Source organism: Orbicella faveolata, unplaced genomic scaffold (assembly GCF_042242905.1).
Source record: "Orbicella faveolata isolate gen_17 unplaced genomic scaffold, um_ofav_v1 contig_26, whole genome shotgun sequence".
In the NCBI taxonomy this organism is placed as follows: Eukaryota; Metazoa; Cnidaria; class Anthozoa; order Scleractinia; family Merulinidae; genus Orbicella; species Orbicella faveolata.
The window spans coordinates 403,411-427,715 of record NW_028301554.1 but is presented as its reverse complement, the minus strand read 5'-3'; the positions used below and the strand labels follow the sequence as shown (position 1 = coordinate 427,715).

At 38.8% G+C, this 24,305-nt stretch overlaps 1 protein-coding gene across 12 annotated transcripts in view; it reads right to left on the bottom strand.

Moving 5' to 3' along the window:
- Positions 1-24,305, bottom strand: part of LOC110068817 (cartilage oligomeric matrix protein-like) — a 46,659-nt gene that overhangs the window by 4,959 nt on the left and 17,395 nt on the right. For 4 of the 12 annotated variants that reach the window (XM_089295629.1, XM_089295630.1, XM_089295632.1 and 1 more), the window contains 15 exons: positions 24,086-24,177; positions 16,508-16,599; positions 6,922-6,994; positions 5,975-6,567; positions 5,079-5,166; positions 4,585-4,694; positions 4,188-4,242; positions 3,546-3,685; positions 3,070-3,216; positions 2,906-2,980; positions 2,391-2,552; positions 2,020-2,124; positions 1,522-1,629; positions 1,109-1,268; positions 535-653 (listed from right to left, as the gene is read on the bottom strand). In XM_089295629.1, the coding sequence (XP_089151755.1) occupies positions 535-653; positions 1,109-1,268; positions 1,522-1,629; positions 2,020-2,124; positions 2,391-2,552; positions 2,906-2,980; positions 3,070-3,216; positions 3,546-3,685; positions 4,188-4,242; positions 4,585-4,694; positions 5,079-5,166; positions 5,975-6,567; positions 6,922-6,988 (1,929 nt within the window). In that variant the 5' untranslated portion in view covers positions 6,989-6,994; positions 16,508-16,599; positions 24,086-24,177. Of the gene's footprint in view, positions 1-534; positions 654-1,108; positions 1,269-1,521; positions 1,630-2,019; positions 2,125-2,390; positions 2,553-2,905; positions 2,981-3,069; positions 3,217-3,545; positions 3,686-4,187; positions 4,243-4,584; positions 4,695-5,078; positions 5,167-5,974; positions 6,568-6,921; positions 6,998-12,364; positions 12,731-16,203; positions 16,231-16,507; positions 16,600-21,413; positions 21,472-24,085; positions 24,299-24,305 lie in introns of those variants that run through there. The other 8 variants (XM_089295634.1, XM_089295633.1, XM_089295639.1 and 5 more) reach the window with 8 other exon arrangements.

The following is a 24,305-nucleotide window of genomic DNA, read 5'->3' as shown; positions in this document are numbered from 1 at the left end:
GGTCAACTTGTGAGTCCTGTTCCCGGAGGGGAGAGGGCGACTCCCACCTGAAAAGGTCGGGGATGTTCGTCGTCTCCATTAGGGGTGTAAGTCAAGTATTCTGGTCTCACCTATGGTGTCCAGGACGAAACTCACCTATTTTTAGCTGTCAAAGTATTTTTAGGAAGCACTAGAAGAGATAACAATATAAAAAAAACGCTCCTTTTTCCGTCTTTAGGCCAGATTTTTGCCGCTCTCGCGAGTTCGGTCTACTAGGCAGGACTCCTTTTCTGAATAGCGGCTGGTAATCACGCGTACTCCGTATAAAGTGCTATCTTTAAGGTGTGAAATAACGCTAGAGCCACGCCCAGATTCATCTCCTTTAGGGGTTTAATTCAAGTTTTCTGACAAGCATCTCCGACCTTTTCATATGAGATTTGTCCCCGAAGTCCTGTTCTTTGTCAAGGAGTGTTTCCAGGACGGGGGAAGGACGAAGGTGCTACACTGCAATGACCCCAAATGAATATAGCCATTTATGAGCACTGTGTTATTTACCTGTCGGATGTTCATTGTGGAAGGACAGTTATCACACTCATCACCCACTGTATCGCCATCGGAATCGACCTGGAGTGGGTTTGATATCATAGGACAATTGTCGATTGAGTTTAGTACACCTGTATGATATTACAAGAAGAATAAGGTCATTTAATTAAAACTCGGCGTTGTCATAAATAGCAAAGGGACTTCATAATCGGTTAGAACATTAGTAGACGCTCCTTGCGATCCAATCCAAAACAATACAACTATGAGGTGATACTATTCAAATACGAAGACACATCAGTACAGAGAAAAATTACCATTACCGCTTAGCATGGTGAATATCTTGACTTGTAATAAAATATTGAAGACCAATATACATAACTGTTTGTTCGATCTTTTAAAAGACTTATAGCTTGCACATGTTCTACACTCCTTGGGCAGTGTATTCCACACTGTTTCTCTGCGATAGAAAAAGCTTTTTATGCCTAATTCATAAATCGCGTAAAACTTTCAACCTTTTTCCTTTCCAAAATAACGCAAGTCTTTTTTCTGTCTAGCTTCCCAACTAAGCCCCAGTCCCTCATCTTACCGTCTCCATCGACGTCCTTATCACATGGGTCACCGATTCCGTCTTTATCATTATCACTCTGAAACTTGTTGGCGACGTAAGGGCAGTTGTCACAATCGTTACCATATAGATCACCATCGTTGTTGTATTGGGCTGGGTTGAAATGGCGGGGACAGTTGTCCTATGAAAAAATAGGGAGGAAATCAGTCAAACGGCTGTATGCAATGGAATCTAGTCACCGTCAAAGTTCTGGTCGAATCAGTGAGGTACATGCAACGCAGTTGCATTGAAGGGAAAGAGGAGTTCTCCTGTTTTAGCTTGTATTAGGTTGCTGCTACCAGTCTATCTCCCTAAATGATAACCAGGGGGTAAGACAAGCTATAAAGTACGAAAGGAAAGCTAAGTGATCCTTGTTATATTCACCGTACTCTTACCATGTCATTCTTTATGCTGTCGCCATCCAAGTCGTCATCGCAAATGTCTCCCAGTCCGTCATCGTCCAGATCCTCTTGACCGGGATTGGGTATTCTCAGGCAGTTATCCTGTAAAACAGAAAAGATAATTCCTTAGTGACGTGAGACGAACATTGCTGATACACAAAGCCTCCTTGACATGCCTTTAGAAGCCAACTGAATCAGTGTACGGACATTTGTTGGTGTTACACATCGCGTAGTTTAATTTGATTTTGGAGCACCAACATAATCACATACTTATTGTTTAGAATGCAATTAATGTTCCCAAGTCTTCGCAGCATCGTTGCGTGAATGTCTCGTTGAAATGTTAAGTCTCGTTTTATTTAGATGTTAATTCGTTAAAATTGGATCAGCATGAGAACTTAGCTCCATGACAAGTCTCAATTTAAATTATTTTGTCTTTTCGAGCAGAAGAAAATTGGTGTTCTGTCATTCGCAACCTTTCTTCTCATACTTTACCTTGCGACATTCTTTTTCGGTACAATTCAGCTCAACGTCAGGAAAGCCATCCAAATCTAAGTCTTCGGCACAAAGATGGCCATTTCCAGAAAAACCGATACGACACTGAAAAATCAAACAGGCATAACAAGCTAATGACAAACATCTCTTGCTCCAATCAAGTTTCTTAGGTATTTTTCTATCTTAGTAAAGTACTTTTTTCAGGTTTCCTTTAATTTCAAGGTAATTTTGTATATGGCCAAAATAACTGAAAATACCGTGACTGAGATCCTGAGCAGGATGAAGACAAACGACTCAATCTTTTTCTTTTCTTTTGCTGTCGAGAAAATCGCGAAAATTAAGTTCTGCGAAAACAAATAACATTAAACTACCTCACACTTGTAATCTCTGCCGCTTTGAAGTCGAATGCATCTAGCATGTTGACTGCAAGGATTACTTCTGGAATCGCTTGGATCGCAGTAACTTAAATGATAACAGGTGTGGTAAGGATCTCCTGTAAATCCTGAAGGACAAGGTGCGCACTTGTATCCTCCCTGTAAAATAACACGTGGGGCAGGATGGTTGGTAATTCTAATGGTTTATGGACATATCTTGCATTTGGGTAAGAATTAGACATTGTTCGAAAGTGTGTCTGACTGACTGACACTGACGGGATGGCTGGCTGGCTGGCTGGCTAGATGAATGACTGGCTGACTGACGGACAGACAAACAGACAGAACAGACGGAACAGACAGAACAGACAGACAGACAGACTAAATAACTGACTGACAGACTGACTGCCGGACTGGTTGGCTGGCAGACGGAAACACAGACAGACACAAATAAAGAGAGACACAAAGACATATACAGGCAGGTTACCGCCTGAGCCATTTTCTAAAATACACACCATCGTGTTAATGCATTTAGATTCTGTCGCACATTTGGGAGGGTCTTCTGAGCATTCATCAATATCTGTGCAGATCTGAAAAAAGAAAACAGCGCCGCATGAGCACAACTTGAATAACATACGAAACACAATTTCTCGTTAAAAACACTCCAAGTTCGCCTTACCTGTTTGTTTTTACTTGCAAAGTACAACCCAATCCCATGAATCTCTTTGCCCGAGTAGCCATCTGGGCAAGGTGGACACCAATATCCGGGACTTCGATTGTGACACAGAACACCAACATCTTTGGCACAAGGATCAGTTTCATTACACTTAAAACGAAAGATAAACAAATACCATGTCGTTTTTTCTTTGGTCCGCTACAAGGTAACGTTTAAACTAGAAAATAGCGTGAGGGCCACCAGGTATAGTGTGAAAAGTTCTCCATCAAATCAGTATTTAAAGCATGTGCCAAAAGGGACACTATCGAGTCAAATGCCTCGCTTACTTCCAGGAGAAAACGTATTACGCACAAAGTCTGACGTACACAAGCAGACACTATTGTTAGCTTATTTCGAAGTGAAGCTAGTTCCTGAACTAGCCTCATCCTATATCGTAACGCGGCCAATGTGTTTAATTAACGTGCGAATTTCTTCGTTACCTCGTCAACGTCGGTACAGTTAATACCATCTCCCAGCATTCCAAGCGGACATTCTCCGCATTCAAATCCTTTTTCTGTGGCTGGATCATTAAAACAAGGCACTCCAGGAAAACACGGCTTGAAGCGACAGAAATCTTGAACTTTAAGAAAGAATATAATAGGCGAGATGTTAAGAAAATGAATTACTGTATGGTCGACAGTGCTAATTTTAATTTTTAAGTTAGTGATTGAGAGTATGGTTGGCTGTATGCTGGTGCCAGTTATTTTCCCGCGACCTCGCGGGATTGGGAAGACTCTCTAGAATAGACTATACTGGGACGCTGTGCCCGAAAAGTCAGGTTGGGTCAGGAAAGTATATGAAAGGGTACTAAGGGAATTCAAGAACAGAAGTATAGAAAAAGGTAAAGAAAACTACTATCCTTCAGGCATCTAAAGCGCCATTTCAAGTAAGACTGCAAGATTAAGAAAAAAACGTAATCTACACGGCAAAAAGCATTGAAAAGCATGAAATTCATAGATAAAGAGGAAAAAGAAACGTCCCCTTAATATGAAAGAGAGACAGGGATTGAATTTAAGTTTGATTTTGTTACTTTGCAATAAACATATATTGCACTTCTTTCGTTATGTACGTTCATTTAATACCTCGACACATCTGGCAATTTTCCACAAGTCTTCTCAAATACTTGATCTCAGCAACCTTGGTTAAAAAAAGGGAACATCAGTCAATGCAGAGATAAGTTATTAACTTTTTTCTTGATGGCAAAAAAGCTGCTACCCTTCATCATACTTTGAAATTGAATCAATTTGTGCTTTCTCTACAGCCGTACGGTTTTAGGCCTATTGTTTCAGAGCTGGGAACATCGATCACTGAGTCATTCGTCTCTTATTGCATGGAGGGAGAAGGAGCGGATATTAAACGAATGAAAGTGGTTCGATGCATTGAAGGCAACACTTGGGGAACATTACCTGTATCATCATCATCATCATCATCATCATCATCATCATCATTATTGGTTGCATTGGACGCATAAGGTCTTACCTGCATAGACAAGTCGTATCGAATATCCCGTATCAGGCCAACCAGGGTCTCTATATCTTCTTGTCTAAGTAGGGTAGACTCAACTGGAGGCCGGGGAGCTTTTTTGCCTACTTGTAAGAGGAAAAACAACGGCAATGTAAATAAGAACGCTTTCTCCTATTTTTGACCACGCAAATTAGGTCTGGCAGGGGGAAACTCAGTTATCATTAAAATTTACAGTGATAACTTAACCATCCTATGTCTCAAATCTCAGCAAATGTTTCAGATTTCGGATCTGTGCTTGCAGTTAAAATTTTGGCCAGTTCTCAGTTATCAGTTCAACCCCATCAGACTCTCTTCTCTTTGAGTTCGCAATCAGTCATGGACATGAAACAAAGCCGTATTTTAGAACACCGGAAGGAGTGGCCGGACAGTTTGCAATTACTCGTCAAAACTAATTATCTACATCAGGAATTATTAACAAATACACAAGTTGAAAAGTTCGTGGATCATACTTAGATTACCCGCCAAGGAACACTCTTCATCCGCGAGAATTTCATCTATGGGTCTTTTGAAGACTAATGACAGACTCTCTATGGCTCCCTGAAAAAGACATCAAAAACACTGAAATTATCACTGAAGGGAATAAAGACCCACATCACTGTGAGTAAATGAGTTGGTTTTCACTCAAAACTGCTCAAAACGTAGTAATCATCATCATCATCATTGTTAACAACAACAAAAACATCGTCATCGTCATTATCGTTTATAGTAACTTTGACAGGGCAAAGAGACCTTTAGAAAAGCCACCTTTAACATGTTTTTAATTGCTAGATATGTTTGCGTGAAGTGTTCAATTCGGTATTAATTTATAAACATCTCTTTCTTAAAGTTGGGAACGAGCGTCGAACCAGTGAGAGATACTGGTATAAAATTCCAAGTTAATTACGAGATATAAAACATTGGTTCGTCAGTTAAACATTTGGCTGTATGCTGGTGCCAGTTATTTTCCCGCGACCTCGCGGGATTGGGAAGACTCTCTAGAATAGACTATACTGGGACGCTGTGCCCAAAAAGTCAGGTTGGGTCAGGAAAGTATATGAAAGGGTACTAAGGGAATTCAAGAACAGAAGTATAGAAAAAGGTAAAGAAAACTACTATCCTTCAGGCTTCTAAAGCGCCATTTCAAAATATCTCAAACAAAAGCACTTAACGCCAATACATAGAAGTATTTTGATATAGTGGCTCACAAACTCACTCAGATCAAACCCGGACAACTAGAGTTTAGAAAACTATCAGAGAAGAGATTTGAAATGCACTTTGTCCCCTGGATTCGTACCCTTCTAAGGAAGAAGTAAAACCTTATTTTCCCCGTTAAAGATTAAATCTGTTAATAATGTAAGTAAATTACCATCCACGGTGTATTAACTTTCTTTCCATACGCTCTCTGTCCTATTCTGAAATCCAGCAGCGACAGCAAAGTGCCTCTGTATGAGAAGATCGACGAAATTGGCGATAAGGAATCAACTCGACCAAAAAATTTGCAATCCACGAACAAGGACAAGGCGGAAATCTTCTTTCCTTTTTCGAACACATCCGTAATGCGAATAACCACGGAGTGAAAGCTCTTAGTGTCACCCAGAGGCGCAACGTCTTTGAACACAATGGTCTCCATAGTGTCATTAGTTGATCTGTATCTCAGAATCAGCCTTGTCTTGTCACCTGTACCTTTGCTTGACAAATCAAGAAGAAACAGCTTCCTTTGAGTATGTGCAATAGAAAACAATGTTCCGGGTCGCGATGACATGATGCGTATTCTCGATTTGATTACGAATTCTTCGTTTGATTCAATGTTCAGTATAACTCTCTGAAGAAGACCCTCTTCTGCTTGAATGAGCTTCACTGACCGACCAAAGAGGTAAGCTTTCGATCTGCTCGGCGTCAAAATACGTCTTACGAAGAAGTTTAGGGGAGATTCGGTGATTGGGGACAGCAAGTCTATTTCTGAGGAGAAGGAAAAACAGAACTCAACCTTGCAATGCAACAAATGCCACAAGACTAAGACAAGCCCTCCCTCCCTCCCTTCCCCCACGATACTCGGAGAACTATTAGACTGCACCAGGGCGATGGTCTTACCACAGTTGATAGAGTAGCATGCTTGGAAGCCCGGAAAACTTCAAGGGAGTAAACAAAGATACGAAGATTTATGTTGGAAGGTCCACGACCGTCAATAATCTTTTGTTTTGTCTCGAAAGAATAACGCCAACGAAACTTTTCAATTAGCTAGTTTCGCAGAAAGAAATAAACACCTATTTTGTTTGTACATAGTCAACGCCGCTCTGGTAACATTGCCCTTACCTAAAGCTGTTGCCGTCGTACCACATAACACTACAAGGACAATCGATAGTAACTTTTGCATCCCCATTTTCCGCTGCAAAAAGAAACGTAATTGTCACCAACGTGTTAAAACTGAAAGAGAATTGTTTAAGAACAAAATACATTTTGCAGAATAGTAACGGGTGAAAACCCCGCGTTGATGTCATTTCCACAACGTGAAAACAGCAGGTCATCTCCAAGAAATCCCTATCAATTTCCTTCATTCCGTTCGAACAGATCAGCCTCTCTAACTACAACAAGTGGTGAGTTGTGTGACTCCCTCGCGTTTGTGAGACCTAAGTTGGATTGTAAAGCTTCAAGTAACGCTTGTCTTTCAAAAAGGTGTCGAGGGCGTGGCCATTCAACAAAAGAGCTCCACTTTACGTATTATGCAAGTGAATTTGACAGATTTGAAAATTTGAACTTGGGGAGAAAGATATAAAGACATGACTGATCATCGTAGTTATCATGAGTTATGTACACGACTTAACCCGTTTTGAAAATGACGCCTGAAAAGAAATTCAGGCTTGAACGGAATTCGAACCCATGACCTTTGCGATAGCAGTGCAGTGCTCTACCAGTCAAGCTGTCAAACCAACTGAGAGCTGGTCAGTTTTCTGACTTTTTTAGTTCCAAATATACCTTTTACGTATTATGTCGTGCTTACAACTTCTCTCCTCACAAATACTTCATGGATGAATGTTATTATAAGTTGAACGAGTTATAGAACACTTGTTGTTGAACCAAATTTATCTTACGTGCTTGTTGTACTTTACTAGCTTCTTGTACTTAACTTTCAAGCCAGCATAGTGCTCAAGCAACAAAAGAAAATTTGCCTAGAAAACGGGTGACGTATGACTTGGTGCACTTATGATTTTCACCCAAGAGGTAAATCCCATTTCTCTCATGGTCCCGTAGCGAAAAATTCGTCACCAGATCCCGATGACTTTTGCCACGTTTTCAAAATGGCGGACTCCTAGCGACGTACCACAAACTGATTACTTAACACTGGTGGAATTTGTACCAACAAGCTAGCACAAACTGGTTTTACTTACAGTTATTACCCTTTTAATCTTGTTAATTTTTAATTTGAATTGTAAATAAGAAGGCCAGAAATCTATAACATCGAGCATACTTGTATGGAGTCTTACTACGACACTATAAATGTAAACATTTAAAATCAAAGCCACATGTAGTGTTCTTCGTATATGAAACAATTACGTTTTTGAAATACGCTAGCTAGCACTCGTTATCAATCGAAGCTGTGGTATGAAGTAATTTTAGTATCAAAAAATCATGCTGGCAAGCAATGTTTGAACAATTAGTTCTGATTTTGGCAGATGTGAAACTCTGGCAAGTATGACAATTCAGCTGTACTATAAACTGTTCAATTCTATGAGCAGATGAAGTTGATTACTGGAGTTAGCACATGACCAAGAAAGATATCAACCGAGTAACAAGCTTATTTCACGCTTATTTCATGGTTTGATGATATCATTCGCTGCGTGCACATTTATAATCATAATGTGTTTACACTGACACTAATAATCGTTGGATGTCTGACACTAATCTTTACAAACTTTACAAATGTTTGAACAATTAGTTCTGATTTTGGCAGATGTGAAACTCTGGCAAGTATAATCTTTACAAATCTTTACTGACACTAATCTTTACAAACCTGCCGTACAGTTAAATTCAGTATTGCCCTCTAGTTCTGTTCCGTCCACTGGTATCCACCTCTTTCTTATTTCCCCGCTTATCAGGTGCAGCCTGTGTAACTCGAATTAAATATTCTGCATACCACTCGACGTACGATGCAAGACCACAGCATTTTTGTTAACAACACGATGGAATTTTTCGCTTTTTAATTAGTTTCGCCTTTTGTAAAAACTGAGATGAACTTGATTTCATTCAGGGTCAAAACAAAAAGATAATCCAAAAGGTCTTTACCCTGGGGGCTAGAGACCACGGATAAAGGATTAATAAAAAAAAAACAAAAGGTCCCTGTATTACAGTATTATGTTATTTTCCCTACCATGAGTTGGCTGAGCATCAGTCTGTTACTGGCAAAATCTCGGCCACATCACACAGAACAATGATTGCCGAACATTATAAATAACACTTATATACAAATTGACATAAATTTGAAAAACGTCGGGCCGCTGTTTTTCGAGTTCACTCTGATGCAACCTGTTTTTAAAAATTTTCTTTTCCATTGTTCTTCCTCCAATCTTCTCTACCCTTTTGGAATCTCCTTTGTTTCCTTCGAGTTTTTCACAGTTTTAAGCCGTTATTGTGATATATATTTTTTTGGTAATTCCATTATCAGTTGGCAAGAGCTAAAATTGCCTAACATTGATTGACCTAGCCCTTTTAAACAAAGAGTGTCAAAGGAAAAGAAGACCTCACGTTTTTGCATACTAGAGTTATTTTATCATTTCCAAAGGAAATAGAGCAGTGACTAGCATTCCAAAATTACCATTGCCGACATGGATTTCTCGGTACGACCTTTCTAGCTACTTCAACTTTCCTTAAATTAAATTTCCTTCAGTACTAGAAAAGAACTAAGATGATTGAAGTACTCTCTTTCGTTCATAATCTCCCTAAGCCTGATTTAGCCTTGTCAGTCATCAGTTATCGATATAACCATGCATGATACGTTTGTTACCGTCGGTCAGACAACACGTGTCAATCAGCGTTAGATTGCCCCTTTGTACACGTCCGCCTTTTGCAAGGTTCTTGGAACAACAAGGTCAAACATTGAAAAAAGCGAAGTTAGTTCTCATCGAAACTGACGAAAGGGTTTGACTGGAATGCATTTGAGGCTCAGCATTTCTTCACAATGTGCAAATTACTTCGTAAAGAGACTTAGTTTTCAGACTGTTTAATGTTACTCTTGATTCTAAATTGATAATAGATTCAGTATGCCAAACAGTTTACAAATTCAGTGCAAGGCAGAGTCTGGGCAAGGGACAAGAACAACTGATATAGATCATTTTGCTGTGGAAAGGTCATTACCTAAAGACCCCGAAGAAGACATGTTTTACACTGCTGTCGGAAGCTTTTTGCCGAAAGAATGACAGCAACTTCACTTTGGATCTTAATTCACTTCATATCGACCGCAGACTTATGCATGGTAGAGTAAAACTGAAACAAATTCTTTACCGCAGAGCAACGCAAGGCAACAAAATCGCTATTAATACCAACAAAAGTGTTTATATAGAGCGAATTAATGAAGCAAAGTGACAGAATCAGTGGTGTGATTAAAAACACTGTGTAGTTTAAATTTTGACTCAAACCATAAAGCTAAACAAACACGGCAGGGCGGGTGACTCCAATGTCAGAAACAGAAAGCAATTCTGTAGATCAAAAGCCAAAAATAGCGCTTTTGAAATGAGCGGAATTTGCAACACCCTGTAAAGGACTGTAAATGGCGCCAATCGATTAAAAAAAATAGGTCTTTTGACGATATGTGATGAAATTTCATTGCATCGGTATGATGCAATCAGAGTAAAAATGTTGAAAGTTCCTTAATGTTCCTAACAAATGCGTTTCAAAAACTGCTTTGTCATAGAGAATGGACTCCTTGTACACTTGCATTGCTCTATTATAAGCTTGTCCTACTGAAACATGAGTCAACGAATGACGTTTCGAAAATTTGGGAAGGATTATGGCGTGACATCTTTCCCTCTTAATTCTACTTGCTTCTGAATGGTGTGAAAGGAGAAACATGGAAACAAAATGAAGCTGAAATGAGACTAATTCAACTACTAATAAAAATTGAGTGGAGTAAAGCATGCATAGTAATTTTAGCACGTAAGGTAAGATTAAAAACTGTTTTGTAAACATTTTTATGGTGGATTAAAGACTCAGAAGTTAAGTATAGAACTAACTTACTTCGAAATGCTCACACTGCTTGATAATGATGAGAGAGAACTTCTTTCCCACGTCAAAGGTACAGGTGAATTAACCCGGCGTTGTGTCGTCAACAACGCAGATCATAAAACCTTTCCGACAGAGTTAAGATACACCGGCAGATTTAGGGCAAGGACAGACACAGAAGAATCTAGAGTGAATAACGGAACGGCGGACCGGAGGAAATGTGACTTAAGTTAATCCTACTCATCTAAAACAACAATTTCCGGATAACACGAATCAGGTGTCAAAACATTCTCGCTTTCAAAAACGTAGAAGGCATTGAGGCCGATATTTTTTTCTCAGTCCAAACGTTATTTTGACCGGCAACGGAATATCTAGTCCTCTTCAAATATAAGTTACTTATAGTTCATATTAGCTCCAGTTAAAACACCGATCGCTGAAGCCTGAGTATTGCCTCTGCTAAAGCCACTAATTTTGGTGTAATGTCCAAACGTTTTTCCACTGACTGCAGTTGTTATCCATCATAGACATGCACCGGCACAGGCACACGTGTACACACAGTTTTGTCAAAAAATACGGTGCTATGCACGGTAGCTGATGAACTATTCGCTACCACATACTGTGTGCTCGAGCTCATAAGTGGAAGGAATTTAGAGGCTGGATTTTTTCGCTGTAAGATATCTGCACTGCAGAATGCATTTTATTGAAAACGGCTGGAAAACTCAAAACTAAAGCTCTAAAAAAATAACACGATGTGTCTAAGTCGCTCAGCCAATCGTATGATTCGCAGTTTAATTCATAGACCAAGTGGTTGCTCCAAAACATTACAGTCGTTACTCGACGAGAATTAAGACCTTAAACCTTTAAGTCCATACAATCTTTGTAAGAATGCAACAGGCTTGTGTAAAATGCCAATTCCGCCCATTTTTTTTTTTTTTTTCAATTGTTGGCACAGGGTCTTAAACCTGCACGCCTTAAAGATTTGATTTTCGAATTAATAACTCATTAATATTTTGAAAATAAACAATGTATACCGACTTGTATAAATTATATTGGAACAAGAGCACATACTCCGTAAATATTTTAAGCGTGTCATTCTTCAAACTAACCGAAAATCTCACACTGAAATTAATATTCTGTCTAATTCACACCGTTCGATCGACAGCGCTGAAGTAAGGCAATACTAAATATCATGGCAGTGTAACGGGGACCAAGCATTAACGTCGAACTGACCGTCTCTCAGTACTGTCATATCGCAAGTTGTTACATCACTGTTACGTTTCAGTCGCCGGTAGTGACTTTTAATGATGCGACAATTTACTATATGAACACTTTTTTCATAAACAACTCAGTATACAGAACTTCAACTCAACCCAAGACCAGAACTGATATTCGGAAACGATCCAGTTCTTATAACATCAGGGTCTTGGAGTTGAGACGCGGTTTCAAGAGGCCAAAACTGGCCGCAAAGCAAATTTTAATCGACTTCACTGGAACATCTTCAGCTTCATTCCTGACACAAGAAACCCTCCATTCGGGGACTTACCTTTCAAGATTTCCTTTCAGAAACTTACATTGGTCCTTGTACGTTTTTTCCAATGATTATTCCAGAGAAAACTCTTATATTCCAGGTACAACCACCATTCAAACGGGAAAATATCTCGGAATACTCGGTCGTGACTCAGGCCAAGACCGATTTGGCACGTTATCTCATTTTCATTAAGTTAGAGATAAGACTGAACCAAATCACGTGACACAAGTCTGTCGTCACTCGTCTCGATAGGTTTCCATTAATAACCGCTAGTGTATCGAAATCGCACGAATCAAGTGATGACCTGGTGGCAGCAAAAAGGATTTACTTCTTCATTCAGATGCCAAAGATCAAAAAAAAAAAATTAAAAAGCAAACGAAATAACAACTTTTAGACCAAATTCGTGATTTAGTAAAGATGCCAGCGTATAAAGATTACACAGAAGACAGATCTTTATCTTAATGGCTTGTTCCTGTTCGCATTGAATACTTCCAACTTGCATTTTTGCCTGTGGTGTTTTCTTTCTATGTTGAAACAACACTCCAGAGGTCAGCATATGGTAATCTCTGATTTAGAGCTCCTGACAAAATAAAGCATTAGATAAGAGTACCCTGTCAAAGAGCCGTGGTGTAGTTACTCGAACTTAGAGGATTGCCTCGATGGATAATAATCCGCGTACGTTGGAAAGCAGGAGAGGAATGTTGATCAGATGAGATAAAGCTTTCATGTGGAATCGTCACGGAAAACTCCTCCCCGAGGAGATGATAATCCTACGATAAAAAGACCCATTGATTCAAACTATGCCTGGAAGAGTCGTTTTATGGGCGTATTATTTGTGTCTATGCTTCACACTGACGTGGAAGAAAACCTCATGAAAAACAAAACCATTACACTAAAGCATGCAGTTTTAATACTGTTTGAAGAGCAACTGAGATCAGGAGGAGTAACTTAAGCTGTAATTAATTTGGTTGTTTGGGAAACGCAGGAAACGATTCATAGGTATCAGGAAACTATTAATTTTGTGATGTGGACCTTATGTAGTTATATGCTTCACTTTGGTATACCGACGTACTACAGAGTGGATCCATGTCGCCCCGTGGACAACGAACACAAGCGAAGATAACGTAACGTCTGCACTTTAGTCAGCAACTACAAAGAAGCCTTTAAACCAAAAAGTTTTATCTCCCCAGCCACTCTACGAGCACCATAATTGTTGTTGGTATTTCTCTCCATCAAAGCAACACATCTAAGTCTTTCAACTCGTTACCTTGGCCCCCATGATATTAATTAACGGTTGTCATTGAAATAATTAATTCATGCATTTCTGTTGCTATGGTCCCTCCGTCAACGAAACCCTATGCCCCCACTCCCCCACTCCTGACTTTGCTCTGTCGAAAGGCTAATACTCGAAACGTCAGCCTCACGAACTCGTTATGGCGGTAAATTTCAAGAAGTGTTTTTATACGCAGCCCAACAGTTTCTATGGAAACTAACGCCTTTGTTCAGTCAAAGGGAAGCTTTACTCGGGTACCAACATTGCTTCATGGAACTATAATGTCATTAAATATGATTAAGTTGAAAGGTTATGTAGCTCGTGAGCATGAACTGTCGTGTCTATGAACTGTTGAATGCTTATACAATCGTAACATTTGCTCGACCAATTAAATCAGAACATGACAAGGTTACTGTGTTGAATTAGTGAGGGTGACATCAATAAATGAGGGTAACATTTCACTGTAGTTGCCAAGCTGTGGCGTTTTCCATTTTCCCAAACAACTAGTGCATATTTGAAATATGATGAGTAAAAAGATGGCAATCAAAATTCACAAAATTCAAAAGTAGACCTGACTGGCTGCAAATTGCAATCTATCAAGAGCAGAGATTAGTGAAAGTGATATTGCTGATAACAATGCACAAGTTATTTGAAAATCGAATTGTGGGTTCTGAATGTTTACATTGCAATCTAGTCGTTTTCATATAATATGTCGAATTATTCTCGCACTTTGATGGTTCTTACTTATGATAATCAATTGGAGGATAGACGCATATATGACCTCACAATGTTATTTCTTTCTTATATGAAACAAATAGATTCCACGTTGCCTTGCGTCTGTTCAGTAATAGATCACAGAAACGTCAAAAAGTGCAAGGAACATCGGTGAGTCCTCTTGTGTTCCACGTTTTTGTTCCTAAACTCACTTCTTACCACACTTTGACGTAATCTGTGATGAATGACTAAACATACACAGGGCAAAATGGAATCTACTTGTTAAACCCTTTCAAATAAAATCAAGAGTGTAGTTGTCAAAATCAATATCTCCATTCAAATCAGCGAAAGGTACTATGGAGTTCTTCAACTTGCTTCCCTTTGTTTTCAAGGAAAAGAAAATCACTTTATATTCTATTTTCAATTTTGACTTTCGTTCTTCAGTGCAATTGCAGGTGTGTGTTGTTTACCCGTCTCTGCGACTTAACGACAAACATTCTGCTGTTGTTGTCTATTTCGTCTTTAAATATGCAAAGCAGCCTCTTAAGTGTCCAGCATGAAGAAGGACAAGTGTCGAGTTTTTGCCACAGTTCATATTTACAGTGCCAAGAATGCACAGTGTCTCAAATATGTTCGATACGGTACGTGGCGTGTGTCCAGTTCTTACAAAGCAAAGCTCTCTTGTGCTGCTAAGAAACCTGATAATCGGGCTTAGTTTAACGAATCAACTGACATAAGACAGTGAAAAAGAATCCAGCCTCGGGTTAGTCGCAGCCAAGATGCGAGACAACTCATGTCTTGGTACCGTAAAAGCACGATGAGCATAATTATTCAGGGCAGAATTCTTGTCCCGCCTCTTTTCTCATTACTGTCTCAAACTGTCTTGTCAAAGCAGAGTTGTTACGGTCGGAATTTGTGTAAATTCCTGGTTAATAACAGGCTAATGACACGGTTGTACGATAAGCTGCAGTAGAGATGAAGATTGATTTTTGGTGGAATAAAGCAATTAGTTTTATTCGCAAACGTGCTTAACTCTCTGTTAATTAACTACCTTTTAATTTTGGTTCAATCTCTTTAGAACAGGAACATGTTAAGGTAGACAATGGAATCCACTTTTCATATTTCGCTGAGAGACGAATGCAAAAATAGCTCATAGTTGTCTCCATCTAAGGTCTTTTCTGAGGTCGCGCTTAAGGTCACATGATGATGATGGCCGAAACAATGTGTCACAAATAACATACTGTCACATCATTAATTTTTTTAAACTCGTGCCCAAGGGCACATGGAATCGTGCCACTACATTACTATCAAGTAGCGCTTAATGTAGTGCTTCACTTCCTGTGGTTAATACACGTTCTTTCTGATCTGCAGCCCAACGTTAAGCCGCCATGAGAGATTTTTTTTCATGAAAACGCAGACATTCTCGAAACTTCAAGATAATCAGACATGGTATGGTTACTCCTACATGATTTGGAATAGCTGACATTTCCTGGATTCCTTGCAGCTCTGGTTAGTCTGTTTAGCTATGTCTAGTCTCAAATCTCATTGTAGGTTTACTACAGTTCCAAAATTGATAAACAAGGCACTTCAATCCCACATCCTATTCAAGGCTGTAATCACAACGTTTTGTTTACTCAGTTCATTAAGCAGGTAGACATCGAGTTTGTACGAATTTCGTTTGGGTTTAAAACTTATCTTTAATTTACAATTATGTAAAATATATACATAACATTTTAAGCGCGCGGCGCGGTAGGTCTCATTTGTACATATATCACGCTATCACGCAAAAGTCGTTCCCTTCCCTCCTTTATGTTCCTCAAAACCAACATTAGCACGGTGCAAAAAAGAATACACTAACTCTTAACTGGTGTGAAAGTAAAAATTGCCTGAATATCTGGTGTAAGAAAACAAATTATATTTGCAAGTCAAATCCTTCCTTTGTAAAAGCGCACCTACATAACAATGAAGGATGAATATTTACATACATACATACATACATACATACATACTTTATTGTTACCTCCCCAATGGGGCTTTTCAGGAACAATTACTTAAATTACTAAATTTATTTGTAATAGAAAGATGCTGCAAGGTGTAGAGACAGAGAAAAATGGATTTTCGGCTGTGTTTACACATGCACTCAAACGTAAAGCAAGTAAACAAAGACTTACCAAGTTAGTAGTGTACAGTCGACTTGAGCGATAGGATAAATTCTTCTCGGTAATGACAGATCCTCTTGAGACGTTTTGCAAGAGGAGACCAGCTGCAAGAAAAACACGCCAAATTCTGAAATTGCAACGTAAATGAATGAAGACGTTTTCTTTTTACAAATGTTCAGCTAATAAGTCTCGGCCTCTTGTGAACATGGCAAGACAAGTTATCACATCTGAAACGTCCCGGAAACAGATCATTCAACAATTGCACGCTATTATCTTTATTCTTTGTTGTCTGGGTTATATCGCGTTCTGTCACGATCGATGGTTCTAGAAAATAACAACTTCTGAAATAAGCTGCAAGATATGGGAATTACTTTATAGTCATGGTGGTTCAAAGCTCAGACAATCTTACAGTTAAGTGCTGAAAATTGAAAAATAAACTACAAAAGTTGAGCCTTCGTATGGACTGAATAAATACGACTAACCTAGTTAGAAAAAAATGAGTTATGTAATTATGGTATTTGAGGCATGATGCGAGTAGTCGAAAGCCATAGGCACACCTGAAAATGTCAGAGTCTACTGAACTTGTTGTAGTTTTAATGTTAAAACATTTATTAGTAGCAAGGTCATATGGTTCAATTTGATTTGATTGTCTTCGATGGTCGATTTTCGAGGTTGATGGTCGATTTTCAGCATGCAGCATTAAGGCTTATACCAAACAAACAACTGAGGAGCAAGCGAACAAACAAATCAATAAACAAACAAACTGTGCGTCGCAAGTTATATTGAAATAGTTTTGACGATTTCCTCCAGATTCCGAGCAACTTACTCAGTTTCCAATTTCCGTTAAAAAGACAATATGACCTTGTAATGAACGGATGATACTGTCTCGAGATTCTAAATCCGGCTTTGTGACATTGTCAAAGTTTATACACATATAATGTGTGACCTTCCTTGTTAAGAAAATGAGACTTCAAGTGCTCCAAGTTATAAAAAACTTAAAATACGGGGCCACTTGTTCAAATATAAAAATAACAGACCAAATCAAAACGTGCTGGCGGAAGTTTCACATTGTTCCAATGATATAATGAGTTCTTCCTTTTTTCCTGCGAGACTCCGCCGAACTGAAGTAATCGCCTTACACATACCTATTTTTGGACTGAATTACCAAGAGGCAACACACGCCCAACTTTTCAACTCGTCTGTCAGTCTGCTGCTCTCTCTCACTTCACGAGGAAGCAGCCATCCTTTTTAAACAACACAATGAAAGCTTCACTATTAACGCGAACCCAACAAGCCAGTTGAATTCCAAGGTATGGTCACAATCACAGACATGGGTACACAGACGATACCCCTCTGTTGTTAAAAGATGCCGACCCCACGAGAAATATCTGAATACATTTCTGACACGCAAATAAAACATGTGATGTCGTCATGATTCGATTAATCTTCAAAACGTTGCGCGATGAAAAAGATCCTTTGTATGTGAAGGACTCAGTCCTAAAATAGCAGTTTCCACTGATAACGAGAATAAATATAAGTTCCCGAGATAGGAAACAACAACAAATTTAAATTCACTGCAAATTAGTCAGTCTTTATATAGATAACTTTATTGTTGATAGTATCTTTCATAACATAAAAAAGAGACTATTTTTGCTGTTTTGTAACATAAAAATTCTCCTTCGTAGAGGATTTTCCATACGAGGAGCCGGATACAGAGGTTAAATGCCACAACGCAAGAATCATGCAGCCAATAGTTTAAGTCAAAATAGAACAACTCCTTTTTGTCATTCCTATATGCTAGAAATCCCAAAAGAGTAAACAACTTCACTACCAAGACGTAGCCGATATAATTGTTATGGTTATGCGGTCAGATCAATGGTTCTTGTTTTACATATATTCTATACAGGTGGCCAAGTGAATTACGTCGCGACGCTGCAAAAGTCGCAAAACGATAAAGAATCCGTACACTTGAGTGAACAGGATTTGCGAAGAAGATTTGAATTACATAGCTGTATTAATGCATTGCATTTAAGAATAGTCCAGGAGTATGTCAATTTACATGTCAACAAAAGTACAACTAAAGGTGTACCCCAACGAGAGCAGAACAGTCTGAGAGCAGAACAGTCTGAAAACAAACTATGAAAGCCGTGTGAGTTATTTTCTACAACAACACAGTTAAGGTTTCTTCTCATTTTGAATGGAGGGCCGCTCTAGACAGGACTATGAAAATTGAATGAGAAGGAATAAGATTTTCACCCTAAGATGACTATATGACCCTGGTCGTGAGTGAGGACAGTCTGCTAAACTACAGCCACGTTAGAGACGATGCCATATCGCAAAACAAAAGTGACCTTTGTCCAGGACACCTCTTTAAGTTTGAAAACCATTTAATGCCTCAATGGGATCACTCTAGAGAGGTTAGCAAATTACATGCTCAGTCGTGGTTACCACGTTTTTAATCATTCACTGCTATCGATCTTCACTGCTATCGAGATTATTTAGTTTTCAATTTCGACACACTAGCTTGTAGTACTGTAATTTAGGAGCTGTAAGATGGCGCATATTGGAATACTTTCCCTAAGTATTTCAAACTTGTCTTTCATAGGGCATCTCAATCATGAAAAATCCTTGTTACTTTTATATAATTTTTCTTCGCAACCTTTTATTTTGAGTTGTGAAAGAACCTTTTGTTCATAGCGTGACATCGTTTCTTTAAGTGGCTTAATGAAAGCAGATAAGATGGGGAGTTCTACCTGTGAGGCAAATAACCATAGTCTCAACCACTAAATATCATGTCGGCGTGTGCTTAACTTGATTTAATTAAAATTATTGTTTTCGTCAATTCCTATTATGTCTTAAAAACGTGACCGACTTAAAGATGAGGAATGTGAAGCTAGAGTGACGTCAAATGGTCACGTGAATATAAACAGATTATGGCCACAACTATACTACGCATGCCCCTCACAAACGAGCAGATGGATCCAGATGAAACGTAGAGTTAAAAGTTTAGAACTGAACTTCGTGTGAAGATTGATGAAGCAATGAATGACCATTTTTACACTGAAAAGAAAGATATGCGAAGATTGAGGGAGGCGCGGCGGCCTCATGGTTAGTACGCTCGTCTACGGATCGAGCGGTCCGGGTTCGAGCCCTGGCCGGGGACATTGTGTTGTGTTCTTGGGCAAGATACTTAACTATCAAAGTGCTTCTCTACACCAAGGTGTACAAATGGGTACCGGCGCAAGAAATACTGGCGGTAACCCTGCGATGGACTAGCATCCCGTCCAGGGGGGAGTAGAAATACTCCTTATCACTTCATGCCACAGAAACAGGGATAAGCTCCGACCTGATGGGCTACTTGGCTGGTATGCAGACTTTACCTACGTGACGATTGAGATACGACGAACTGAGCATAACTTTCTTCTAGTGCAAACAGGTTGTAATTCTTATACCGCTTATTGTTTGAAGTAATTATTTACTTATCCACTGCACCGCCTGGAAATGCAAAGAGAATTAGAATACATTGGTATAATTTGGTTATAAACAGGTAGCATAATTTTTCTTTTTATCAAACAGGTAGTATAATTTTCACTGTTCGTCTGGTGGGAGGAACCACAAAAAATGTCAAGATTTTCCTCTAAATTCTATTTCAACAGCTTCATCATTCAGCCCAAAAATCAAATCCAGTCCCACCTCTTCTTTTTTATGTAACGATCTTGAAGCGCGAACTAGCGACCGATTTGTAGGCAATTTTTTTTTAAAAGTACATCCGGAAAATCAAGCTGAGTCAACAAACTTAAGTTTAGAATCTAATTTGCGAAAAAGTTTGGTTTGGCGATCTGTCAGTGACACCCATGCCTAGAAGCATACTAACTCTCAATACTGTTTGTTAGGTGATGATTACAAACGTTTCTTTTAAAAGTAACTTGTGAGAATTTGAAGGTACATCAAAACAATTTGTTTAATTTGACGATTTCCCTTAGTCTTCACTGAGGTGGCTTCAAGGTATTGATATCTCAAGGAAAAATAATCGGCTCATCAAACAGTGATAAGAGAAACCAGTAACAAATATATGGAAGACGAACTAGTTTAATCAGAAAACTCTTTTAAAGAAATCTTTGTACCTGATTAATTTCACTCGTTATATGAAAATAATATGTTGAATAATTCCGGTGCAAGAGACACTAGTAGTTTGTTCATTAGCAGGAAACAAATCCCAGTTCTTTTGCAGCAGTTATTTTACTGTTTAAAGACAGGAAAATACTTGTTTGGTCAATAGCTGTTTAAAATTAAAGCCGTTGTTGACAATCCCAAAGTTTCTGCGATTCTCACCCATGATCGGGAAGCTGAACAAAAACTTATGTAACTCTATCAAAAATCGCTGGTATTGGATTTATGTGCCTTGACTACAAAATACAACTTTTCCAGTCCAGACAAACCACAGAAAATGTTAAAAATACACCAGAGGATTAACTAAAAAACACTATACCAGTCGTGCGGCGACCTCTGTCGGCGGGAAAAAAAAAATAATGCGCCTCATAATACACATCATGGTTTCCTTCGCAGACTTTTAATCACCTTGACCTCGAGCAGCATGAAAGTCGCTACCGCAAATATTGTTTATTACTACTTCCCTAAAACTGCTACTGAGTTTGTACAGAGTTTGCACAGAGCATCAGTACCAAGTAGTAATACATAAACATACTGCCTTTTTAGGAATGAGGTTCAAAATTTAGGACAACCACCTTCAGTTTCTACAACATAATTGTCTAGACTACCTTATGAAAGTACCCTAGCTCCATAGCTCTCATTCCACACAGGGGTGCACGTGTTTCATCCATATTCCCACACATTCAAGGAACTAAGTCATCTGGTCTGAAGGTTCAGTTATACAGAGAGCAAATCAATAGCCACTAACCTGCAAATTTCTCTGTAAGAACAACAGCTGATAGATGCACATGGAAACGTTTTAGTCTCTACAAAGATGCAAATAAATATTTTGGTACTCAGGCTGAAAGAGCTGATCGTTTTGCAATCCCTATTTGCCAGAACTAAACTGAGCGAGTCTCAGCAAGAAACAGAATAATGCTAAACGAGTATTGTAAGGAATAACCTATCGGCTTTTAAAAAAATTCGACTCAATTTTAGCTCAATTCTGATATCTTGTAGAAGTTACGAAACATTTGCTGTGCAAAACCAGATCAAGAGTATGTCAGTCATAGTCACACAGATATCGAAATCAAAAGAGTCTGGAAGTAGTTAAAACAACAAACGAAACCGCACGTGGAAAAACATAAAAACGTGTGTAAACAGGATGAAGGAAATCAGAACGCCCACTGAAGATTTAACCTTTCCCACCTTAGAATCCGGTTCACGTTAATCAGATTATGTATTTTCATATGCAAATAGCGACCATTTTTGCACGATTTTTTTGCTTTTTTGTTCTTAATTTCTGGGAAAAAATACACGCAAGCAACTAAAATATAATGTCAAAAATAAACAGCTCAATAATCTGCTTACAAACTCATATGCACCATATCCAAAGGAAACACACGAACTTAATCAGAATGAATAACAATTTAACATGAGCACGAATTTAAGTATAAAAATATCTGATAACTCGCATATGCTTTAAGACAATATTTTAAGTAATTAAGAAGGGCTAACTCCGATATGATCCCTTTATTTATGTAAGGAATTTAACAGTTAAAGTTAAAGTTAAGTCTTTAAGGGTGGCCAGTATCATGTTAACCACTCAGCTACCTAGAAACAACTAACAAAAGAAATTGAAACATGCAGTAAAGATCTCTGGAGTGATGGACGTACCACTGAAGAACTTTATCTTAGAATGTTTCAGAGTCTATTTATAATAAGAAAAAAAAGCCTGCCTCACTCGCCGTGTGTTGAAAAGGCCGACGTGCCTCTCTTGTCCCTTAACTTTCGAGTGGTTTTACCTGAACGAGCTGTCGTTACTGTCTTCAAAACAGTAAGGCTTTTCTCGTACGTTCTCTGACCGCAATCTATACTTTACTACCGGTAGCTTTTGAGCTCTTCACCACTTTGAAATAGTTTCATTTCCGATTTTTGACGTGACAGCATTGGCGGTGATGACCTCACCTACTTTGGTTGAAAGTTACCCCACGAACTCAACATACTGATGTAACAACGAGCAATAAAGGAACTATGAGTACTTTTGTTTATGTTGTGGCCAGTAAAAGGCATTTAAAGCATAGCGGAGCATTTCTGGTAATTAGTACGTACATTTATCGTAAGGGTTCGTACTTCAAAGAGTTTTATCATGGGTCCAATACTCGTGAAATTGTATATCTTTTTCCTAACTTGTGACAAATTCCAACAGAGGTTATAGGAGGTCTCTGTGGTTGCAAGCATTTACATCCTTGTAGGGTCTACCCCCAACAAAGATGGCGTTGGAAATAATGACACTCAGTTTTCCCTTCCTAAAGAGAAGCTTAGTAAGGAAAAAACTTCATCAAATGTCAGACTAATTCTTCGAAAGGCGGTATTCAATAAATCTGCCTGACTTACGAGACCTAGGATGAATGTGGCTTATATGAGCTTTCCTAATTACGTGCGCATCATTCTTATGACATTATTTTAATTAATAAAGTTTTATTATTGGTTTTTTGCACGCTTCACGTCACTTTGTTTGTGCGACTTCACATGGTGATTTGACTTCAAATTATATACAACCCAGCAGGGCTGCTGAGGCTTTTGATATCGGTATTTATCTCACGCATAACTTGGCTCAGAAGAACAGAACAAAACTTTCAACCTTCATATCGACTTACAGTCAGTCAAATATAAACAACTTTCATTTGAGACAATGTTTAACGAACCGTTGTTTACTTCGGCTCCCTTAGGTCAGAAGAAATCTTGCTAGTTGCATACCGGTTTTGATATCTTTAACCCAGATGCAGGAATACAAATAATTAGAAAAGGAATATTTGGCATTTCTGTGGTTCTCTGCGCGCCTTCATATTAAATGTTCATCAGCAGTAACAACTGTTAAACGCTAATTTAAGATGGATCTATTAAGTAATCAAACAAACACTAATGGTTTTCACTTCATGTGCGGTATACTGTTGACTGTAAAGCAAAATATTGAAATTCAAGACGCGCTTCAGCAGACATGAACTGGAAACATGTTTCTGTTTCTTGGCAAAGTAACAATTTGCTGTAGCGTCAAACGTGGAAGGCTTAGACCTTCACAATTTCTTTGAATATGCTAAATTTAGAGTCACGATCTCAAAAATGTTAAGTTAAAATGAAGTTTGTTTAAGATTTTATCGGGTCCGGCAGTCAAAGTATGAATTCTTTTTCATTATATTCCATTTAATTCATTCTGTCAACAAAATAAAGAGAACGCAACGGAAATCGATGTAATGTGGTCTTTGCACGAAGAAATTTCCACAACTCTACCGTCTCCTGGGCGGATCGTTAATGTACATGGCTCGATGGCGAGCAGATAAGGAGTTTATGCCTCAAGTAAAGTTGTGGATGTTTTTAAGGGTGCTTAGGATAATGCAGTAGGAATCGTATTGGATACGCTGTTTTCACAGCTTTGCTTACCAGTTTATAGAAGCCACAGACAAGGCTGGAATCCTCACCGGCCTAAAGGATTATCCTGCTTCTTGACTGAACAATCCGGTTTTCTCTTAGGACTGAAAGAAAACGAGAGAGCACTCATCAGCGTTATTGTCTCCTCGAGCTCACAGATCAATGAAGGCAGTTGGCGCGCAGTGCATCTGATATGGAGAAATTTGATAGTCTGCCAGCGATTAGTTGATAC